This window comes from Gossypium arboreum, chromosome 6 (genome assembly GCF_025698485.1).
Source record: "Gossypium arboreum isolate Shixiya-1 chromosome 6, ASM2569848v2, whole genome shotgun sequence".
NCBI lineage: Eukaryota > Viridiplantae > Streptophyta > Magnoliopsida > Malvales > Malvaceae > Gossypium > Gossypium arboreum.
Genome location: NC_069075.1, coordinates 41,984,079 through 41,994,031, shown reverse-complemented (window position 1 = coordinate 41,994,031; position 9,953 = coordinate 41,984,079). Strand labels below are relative to the sequence as shown.

At 37.5% G+C, this 9,953-nt stretch overlaps 1 protein-coding gene and 1 long non-coding RNA gene across 2 annotated transcripts; both read right to left on the bottom strand.

The window, feature by feature from the left end:
• Positions 1–1,204: 1,204 nt before the first annotated feature.
• Positions 1,205–2,686, bottom strand: LOC108484562 (outer envelope protein 80, chloroplastic-like). Its single transcript, XM_053030249.1, has 4 exons — positions 2,558–2,686; positions 2,333–2,411; positions 2,146–2,261; positions 1,205–1,916 (listed from the first exon to the last, which is right to left on the bottom strand). Exons 1-4 carry the CDS (start codon positions 2,632–2,634, stop codon positions 1,886–1,888), a joined length of 303 nt encoding a protein of 100 aa, XP_052886209.1. The 5' UTR covers positions 2,635–2,686; the 3' UTR covers positions 1,205–1,885.
• A 394-nt stretch (positions 2,687–3,080) lies between these two features.
• On the bottom strand, positions 3,081–3,751 carry LOC108456518 (uncharacterized). The gene is made up of 3 exons (XR_008284524.1): positions 3,618–3,751; positions 3,458–3,493; positions 3,081–3,200 (listed from the first exon to the last, which is right to left on the bottom strand). It is a non-coding gene; the product is annotated as an uncharacterized LOC108456518 (long non-coding RNA).
• Between the last annotated feature and the right edge of the window lie 6,202 nt (positions 3,752–9,953).

Genomic DNA, 9,953 nt, shown 5'->3' with positions numbered 1-9,953 from the left:
TTATGTCTACTATTTATATTATTGAATTAAATTTCACATTTTATACTATTTATATTATTAAATTGTTTAATCATGCTGAATTTTATCAATTTCTATTAAAATTGAATTATTGATGATGATATAAAATATTCGTGTTAAAATTTGATGTTAGTATCAATTTCACATTTTATCTTTAAAATAAATTTTATTAAAAAATCATATTTTTACATTTAATATATTTTTAAATTTCAAAATACATGGTGACAAGAATAAGAAAATAATTGAAGCAACTAAACAAGCAAAGAAGCTAACTTGTATATAAAAAATTAATAAATAAATTATGAGGGGATGAAAGCTAATAACAAAATTAATTACGGTGGACAAATTTGACTACGATGGGTGATTGTGGCTATAAGGAGTCAAAGCCATTTTTTAAATTTAATTCAAACAAATATATTCAATTCGATTTGAATTCGATTTGAATTCCATCTCACTCGACTTAAATCGAAAAAATTTCAAATTGAGTTCAGATGATAAAATAGGATTTGTGAACTCGATTAACTCGAAATTTTTACATTTGATTTGATTCGATGGAACCCTTACCCCTAATAATGGACATTTTCTGTCAATAAATTATGAGTTTTATAAATTGATCTCTCAACTAATTAGATTCATTCGTTTAGTCCATTTTTCGTTAAAATGCCCTTAACTATTTAACAGGAGGGTGAGATGGTTGATATAATAACAAATTTAGCCCTCAACTTTTACATATTATAATAATTTAGTCATAATTTTAAAAGATTAACCTTCAGCATTAACACTATCTCAATTTGATCCTAACTTTTAAAAAATCTAATAAATATATAAAAATAAATAAATAAAAATTAAGAATTGATAAAAATTGGGTTTTTCTTTCGTGGGAGTAATTAAAGTTAGGGGTTCCCGTATTTTCTTCTTTGTGTTTTAATATGATTTTGGGGTTTCCATGTTGATGAGTTTTAGATGGAATTTGGGTTTCAAACCAATTTCGGTTTGCTTCAATGGATTTTGGGTAGTTTTGCAATCGAGGGTTGATTTCACTGAGATCGATGGATTGTTTTGCAGGTTCTTTTGTAGTTAGTTTTGCTAAAGATGATTTAAAGTGTCATTCCAAATTTTAGTTTTCTGCAAATTGAAAAAAATAATTCGCAAAACTTCATTGCAGACTTCAACTTTGCAACAAAGAAAAAAAAAAGCCATGTGCAAGATCAGTCCTGAGCTTATTAGATGTTCTTTGTCAAATGGTTGTATAAATACTAATAACAATAAAAGAAAAAGGTAAGAAAACCGACACTAAATCATGAGCCACTAAATAGAAAAGTAGAAAAAAGAAAATCTTACTGTCAGACCATAAAAATTTTTGACTTAATCTAGTTGACACTTTTGCTCTTTTTTGGGGGACTATTTATCCCTTGTTTTCAGTTCCTTTATACTATTATTTTTATTTTATTGCTTTTCATTATATATCACACACACACACACAAAAAAAAAGCAACAACTAAAAGCACCTATAGTACAAAGCCTTTGTCTTTCTAATTTAATACTCAACTTTATTGCAGCAATCCTCAACCAACCAAAGCCAATATTCAACAGAACATGTGTTCTTAGAAGCATCTTAGGACCATACACTCAAAAAAGATACAAGAAACCTTTATAAAAAGAAAGCGAGTATGAGTATTTCAGACAAATAAAAATGGTAGCCATATTCTAAAAGCTTAAAGGAAAATGGGAGTATTTCAGACAATTTTGTGCAAGCTTCTTTAAAAGATATACTCACTCACCTCCAGTTGGTTGAGGAATGATACTGACATCTGCCATAAGACCCATAGTTGACACTGTATCCACATCTCTTTTCCCTTGAAGCATACTATACACCTATAAGAGGATCATCTCTTTTCCTGCACAGCTTGACACCAAAAGTGAAAATAATAAAGGCCTTTTATGACCATAATTAACAAGCAGCTCATCAAGCTAATCATATGGCAACACTCCCCAACTGTTTCCCCTTCAATTTCTTTCTTTGGATAAAATTTAAGCTCAGGGATGATTACCATCCAAATATAAACCATTACAATTATAACATACCATTCCATGTATTCATGAAAAAGTAAATAATAAGCATAATACATTAAAAGAAGGCGAGTAGGACCAATTGCAACACCTTTTCTTGCCCTAGCATTCACTCTGTTGAAGAACAGCCACTCGGGAATGACAGGAAGCCCTTGTTCCATGTTAAATGCAAACTGCAAAGGTAACAGAAGTTAGGCCTATCCATGTCAAATTTAATGAAAAGCCACAGGGTGCAGATGCTAACCATGAAGGAACCTTGATCACCAGAACCAGGATAGACAGATTCAAATTTAGCCACTAACATATCGTCGTAAGGCTTACCACTACATTAAGATTTCAATTTAAAAACGGGGATTTAATAGATGATTAGAAGCAAGCAAATAAAATTAAAAGAATAGTGATAACAGCAAACTAATACTGTAAATGAATCTTATAGAAGATATAAACACAAGGCTACAGACATACGAACCTTGTGGTAAGTGGGCAGCCATAGAAGTCCTTGATAATTGGATTTCCTTTTTCATCACGAGCACCAGCATGCTGCATGTTTATATATTATAAATAAATCATATAACTGAAACATAACCCGTAATCCCCCAGAATATCAAATTCAAGTTTAGAATTAAAGGTACTTGTAGGGTGCTACTTTTCACAAATTCTCTTTCAAGGAAAAACAGAACAAACACCTAGCTGACCAAAAAAAAAAAGAACCTATGGAGTGAAGTTACATTCCATACCTAAAAAATAAGACCTACTGTCCCACTCCATTTTGGCCTCAGTGGTCGACTAAACTCAATACCAGCTGTTACACGGCCAATGCTCAGACTGCTATTGTCATGTTGGTTACCATGCACAAGTGTCCCTGGGGTTCTTGAATTATTTAAAAAAAAAAGAGAGAGAGAGAGCTTAATGTAGAAATCAACCTTCCAATTATTTAAAAAGTAAAAGCAAAACCCACCTAGATAATTATTGTTCTAGATGTCCTCTTATCATCTCCTTCAATCCATGGGTCTGTATAGTTAATGCGGAATATAGAGTCGATTTGGCCCCTCTCTAAGGAAATATTAAGCTTTTGGTTTCTTCCAAACAAATTTCTATGAGAATATGCAAAGCTGCACATAGGACATAACAAATGAGACAAGATAAATAGCATAAAACATTGCATCGGATATATATAGAAGACTCAAATTCCTCTCCTTTAGTCTCAAGAATAATAGGATGAAATCAAGCAATGCTAAAGGCTCAAAGCGACATAAACAGTCGTTGAGATGAAACAGAACATTTGTATGCACAAATCAAATGGAACCGCAAAAGGAGTAAGATGAATGGCACATAAGGAATCAGCCAGGAACTAGATATGCTATGTTACCTTCCAATAAGTCCTGATAAAGGGCCACTTGTAATGCTGCAAAATTACAGATCACTTGCATAAATATAATTTAAGATATACCACAGATAAATAAGTCCAGACTTTAGTAACTAAATTAGGTAGAACATGTAGAATTGCAATTTCAACTAGCAAGACTTACCCGCTTGATATTCCACCACCAGCAGAAAAACCACCACTTGGACGTTCAACAACATTCATTACCAAATCAACTTTACCAGCATCTAAAATGTTTACAATCAAACGATAATAGACAAATAAATGCATAGAAAAGCTCTAAAAATTCTTTTACTTGCAAACTATTATCGAAAAGAAAAAAGAGAAAAAGAGAAAAAGCATGTCATGTGATGCATTTAAAATCAATTAGCATCAAATCCTGTAAAGGAAAAAACAAATGTATTCCATTTGTGACAGCCCAAAATTGACCCTAGTCGGGATGTGGTTTCGGGACCACAAAACCGAGGCATAAAAATAATTTAAAATCTATTTTGATGCCTATGATATGTGTTAATTTGTGTGTGACATTTTTGATGTTTCGATTTAGTGTTATAAATGTGAATTTCACTAGAAAGGACCTAGTAGTGAACTTTGAAAGTATGATGGGGAAATGTGTGATGACTAGTTGATCATGCATGCAAAAATAAGGGATTTGCATGTCAAATTTCCCCCCCCAACATGAAGTGGCCGGCCATGGCAAGAAAGGATGGGCAAAACATGTCATGAAACATGTTTTGTTGGTGCATTAGGGAGAAATAATAAACAAAGGTGTATGGGTAAGAAAAGAATGAAAAAAAAAATGTGTGTGAGTGTGGTATTCCCCCCCCCCATTGCCGTGAGTTGTAGAGAAAGAAAGAAAAATAATTTTGTTCATCCTTTCTTTGAGCCAAAACTAAGGAAGAAGGAGGGATTTTTGCTCCATTTTTTGGTTTGGAAGAGATCTAGTAGGAGATTTTGGCTATACTTGCATCAAGATTAAGGTATGTATGAGGTTGTGTCATGAGATTCATGCATGTTTTAGTTGCTAACTTGATGTTCATGTTAGCCATGGTTCAAATCCTTGTTATGCCATGGAAATGGTATTTGGCCAAGGTTGTTATTGTATTAAAGCCATTGCATGCTAAATGTGAAGCTTGCTAATGATGCATGCAATGATGGATTGACTACTCTTGAAATTTCTTTGTAGCAATCTTGAGTAAGACATTGAGTTCTTTGTTTAACCATGACCGAAGTTCAATGGGGTATGATTGTGATGTATTCGGCCATGATGCATTCATGAGCATGATTTATGCTTGTTACTTGATTGGTAAAAATTTGTGTTTTAGATGGTTATGAACACCTTGAGATTCGGCCATGCACCTATATGTATATATATGTTTGCACATGATGTGTTGGTATGACATATATACTATCTCAAAGTATGTATTTTCTTGTGATTATGTTTTGGTTATGAGGTAAATGATAGATGTGTATTGAGCCACAATATGTAAAGCATTAGCTAGTAAAATGTGTGCCATTCATGTGTGGTATTGAACATGTAATTGGCCTCAACATCAACATGCATAATCGGCCCATGAATGAGTACCTAAGAGGTTGTGTTGTTCGGCCATGAGTAAGCATGTTGAAGGCTTTGTGTGTTGAGTTTGATTCATGAATTCCGTACGCATGTGACTATAATGTCTAGTGAATATATGTGGGCTAAGTGCCATGAGTTCCTCTTTTCGATATTCAAAACGATTAAATCAATTTATTTGTTAACATTAAGCTCAAGAGCAAAGGGGAACCAAATCCGATAAAGGGAAGGAAAAAGTAGTCGAATAGCCATCGAAATCGTTCGACAACATTCGAGGTAAGTTTTCGAGTATCGAAACTTAGATTTTGATTCGATTGGACAAAGTAATAAGCAATCGAAATTGTGCCCTTGTATGTGGCCATTGAGCGAAATGATATTCTTGATTAAGTAAATTGTGCATAAAAGTTTGTTATGAAATTGAAACAAAGATGTGTATGAATGTGCGAATTGTGATATCGGGCTAAGCCGAAGGCAATTGTGCGAGTTGTGATATCGGGCTAAGCCGAAGGCAATGGTGCGAGCTATGATATCGGGCTAAGCCGAAGGCAATTGTACGAGTTGTGATATCCGGGTTAAGTCCGAAGGCATTTAAAGGGTTACCATAACCGGGCTATGTCCCAAGGCGTTTGAGCAGTAGCTATATCCGGTTAAACTCGAAGGTATGTGATTTGAAAATTATAAGCTTGCTGGAAAATTTTCAGTTAATGCACTTGTGAAATTCCCAACAACAAGGTATGTGTTGTGTGTGCTTTGCACACTAGGAGTAAGTGCATATGAATATTTGCTCCAATGATAAACGAGCTATCGGCCTTAACTAAGCCGTTATTTGTGTATGAATATAAGAGTTGGGATTGTGAAGTAAGCATGCCTTTGAGAAATTGTACATATGAATTATTGTTTAGCTACTTGAATGCTATGCTTTGGTTGTGTGTATATTATGGCTCGAAACTTACTAAGCATAAATTGCTTACTCCGTTTCTTTGTTTCTCTGTTTATAGATTTTGCTCGTTAGCGATCGGATTCGGGATCATAGAAGTTGAAGTCAACCACACTATCAAAGCCCTTTTTGGTACTCCTTTAGTTGAGTTTTGGATATGGCATGTATAGGACTACCCTCGGTTGTTTTTAAGTACTTTGTGATGTATATGTGTGCGGCCATGCGAAAATGGTTCGTAAAAGTGGAGTATGGAATTTGACCACATGTGGTTTGTAATTATATTTGGTTTCATGATGTGATTATGGTTTGGAATGAGAGAGTTGGTCACATGATCAGCCATTGGAATGGCTAAATATGATCATATGTTGGACCTAAGTATGACTAGACTATAGTTGGTCCATGGGAACTACATTATAGGTAAAGCCTACCTTAAAAACAGATGCTGCCAGCTGCAGTGATGTGGATGTGGAAAATCACCAAAATTTGTAGGAATGGTGTTAAATAGTGAATAAATTATGCGATCGAACCTTGACGAGTCTATTTTCATATGAAAGTAACGAAACAATCATATGAACAGTATACCGAGAGATATTAAAGTTCTCGTGAGACAGGACCAGAACGGTTTCTGGGTCCCCTGTCGCGACTTTGAAAATTTACCATAAATTATCCAGAATGAATTAGAAGTCATTCCTTATATTTTCAGATTCCTTTTTGAGTCTAGTTTCATTAGAAACAAACGGTATCAGTATTGAAACCCTGTACAGAGAGATATTCAAGTTGTAACACGTGAAGGTCAGTGTAGTCGACCCCTGTAACATGGGTGACTTTAACTAATAAACTGTACCAATTAGCCCAACCAAAAATTCTAGAAATAAATCCATGGATGGATATATGAGTCTAAATTCATGGAAAATTTACGGAATCAGTTTCCGAGTTGTGAAACTCGAGATATGCTTTTTAAGGCGACAGCGACGCAGTTTTCCAGCTTGCCTAGGAATGTCAAATTGGTCGGTGCCATAAGTGGTTTTGGCTTGTTAACCCCTCATGTCCGACACCGGAAACGGTCTCGGGTTCGGGGTGTTACAATTTTATTGGTATCAGAGCTACGGTTTAGTCAATCCTAGGACTACCGTGATATGTTTGGGGTCTAGCTATACATGCCATTAAGTGATAATTGATAGTGTGGTGATTTCTGACATTTTGAAATTTGTGTTTGTTTATAGCCATGGATCCCGATCCCAACCGAGCAATAGCTGATGATGTGGAGAGTGTGGCGCCTACTCCCGCGCAAGGGACAGCGCCGGCGGACTCTCAACCTATTGCTAGCAATCCGAATGATGAGGCTAAGCAAGCCTTTTATAGCGTGATGAATGATTGGTTCAACCAATACATTCGAACTAACACGACTGTTCCACAACCTCCATTCCCGATTAATGCAACCCCGCACCTACAATACCTCCGATGAATCGACCAAATAAGGTCAAGTAAGCCCCGATCGATGTAATTGAAAACATGGGCTCTTGAATTTAAAGCTACGGACAATGACGATGCCGAGCAAGCTGAATTTTGGTTGGACAACACTATCTGGGTGCTCGATGAGCTATCATGTACACCGATGAATGCTTAAAGTGTACTATCTCCTTGCTACGCGATTACGCCTACTATTGGTGGAGTACTCGACTTACATTGTGCCTAGGGAGCACGTAATTTGGGAGTTCTTTCTAACCGAGTTCGAAAGAAGTATATCGATCGAGATTTATGGATCAAAAGCGGAAGGAATTTCTTGAACTTAAACAAGGTTCCATGTCGGTTACCGACTACTGAACGAAAATTTGTGAGGCTTAGCGATGCTGCTGAATGCATTTCTTGAAGGCGTGATGTGTAAACGCTGAAGATGGGTGAATGATGATATAAAGGCGTATGTTGGCATTTTGGAAATCCAGAGTTTGTGGCTCTTGTCGAGCGGCGTGCAAAGCCAAGGAGCTCGATATGGAGAAAAGAAAAGTGAAGTGGGAGCAAGGGAGTTTCAGTAAGAGGTCTTGGGAAGCCCTTCCCACGATCATCAAAGAAATTTAGAGATGGCTTAGGCGGTCTAGAGACACTTCGGGCTTTTCTAGACGAGACCGCGATCGACCCCCTATGGGCACGCTGAGTCACTTGATCGCCGGTGTTGGCAATGATCGTCGAGATGCGAGCGGAGTGCCAATATTGTGGCAAATGGCATTACAGGAGTTGTAGATTCGTGACCGCTCTGTTACAAGTGCGGATCATCGATCATTTTATTAAGGATTGCCCGAGTTTATCGAACAAAGCGTAAATCAAAGTGGGAACCCGGGTGCTACCACAACTCGAGGTAGGCCACCTAGAAATATGGGCGATGCTAGTGGCGGTCGAGAGGATCTAGAGATGCTACCATCGGATCCGAGGCTCGTGCTCTGCTAGGGCTTATGCCATCGCGCATGCGTGAGGATGCTTCCTCGTCGGATGTTATTACCGGTACTTTTACTCTCCTTTACACTAATGTGATTGCTTTGATTGACCCCGGTCCTACTCATTCTTATATATGCGAAACCTTAGCATCCAAAGAAGACTTTGCCCATTGAGTCTCTTGAGTTTGTAATTCGGTGTCAAACCCTTGGGTCATTACGTGCTTGTCAACAAAGTGTGTAAGAAAAGTCCCTAGTATTCCAAGGTTCTTGTTTTCCGGCGGACTTGATGCTTTTGCCGTTCGGCGAATTCAACGTTATTCTTGGTTTGGATTGGTTGACCATGCATGATGCGGTTGTAAATTGCAAAAGCAAGACTATTGATCCGAGGTGCGCAAATAACGAGATAATTCGGATGAGTCTACGGACTTAAAGGGTTGCCGGTGTAATATCGCAATGTTGGCCCGAAATACGTAAGAAAGGGTGCGAAGCATACCTTGCGTATGTTCTAGATGACAAGGAGTTAGAAAAGAAACCCGAATCGTGCGGTGGTTTGTGAATACCGGATGTTTTCCACGAAGGATTGGGTTTACCACTGTTCGGAAATAGAGTTTGGCATCGAATTGGTACTGGTACCACTCCAATTTCGATAGCTCCGTATCGTATGGCACCAACGAAATTAAAGGAGTTGAAAGCTCGGTTGCAAGAATTGGTGGATAAAGGTTTTGCTCGCCGAGTTTTTCACCTTGGGGTGCACGGTGTTGTTTGTGAAAAGAATGATGGAACCATGAGGCGTAGATCGACTATCGTCGACTTAATAAGCGGCGATAAAGAACAAATATCCGTTATCAGCGTATCGATGATTTGTTCGATCAACTTAAGGAACCTCGGTGTTCTCGAAAATAGATTTGAGATCGGGCTATTATCGATTCTTGAATTCGAGATTCGGACGTACCCAAAACGGCCTTGAGCGAGATATGGTCACTCTGAGTTCTTAGTGATGCCGTTCGGGCTTACTAATGCCCTGCGGTATTTATAGATTTGATGAATCGAATCTTCAGACCATATTTGGATCGGTTCGTAGTCGTGTTCATTGATGACATCTTGGTCTATTCAAGAAATGAGGTGAACATCTTGAACACCGAGGTTAGTCTTTGCGAATCTTACGGGATAAGCAATTATATGCTAAGTTCAGCAAGTGTGAGTTCTGGTTAAGAGAGGTTAGCTTCTTGGGGCATGTGGTATCTGCATCGGGTATTTGAGTTGACCCGAACAAAATTTCAGCCATACTTAACTGGAAGCCTCCGAGAAATATTACCGAGGCTCGGAGCTATTTGGGGCTTGCGGTTATTCTTGACGATTTGTAAAGGTTTCTCGACGATAGCCACGCCAATGACGGCTTACTCCAAAAGGATGTTAAGTTCGAATGGACGGAGAAATGTCGAAAAGTTTCGATCAATGAAAACTTATTTGATGAAGCCCCAATTCGATTGCAACCCGAATCGGTCAAAGAGTTTGTCATTTATAGTGACACATCCCTACTTG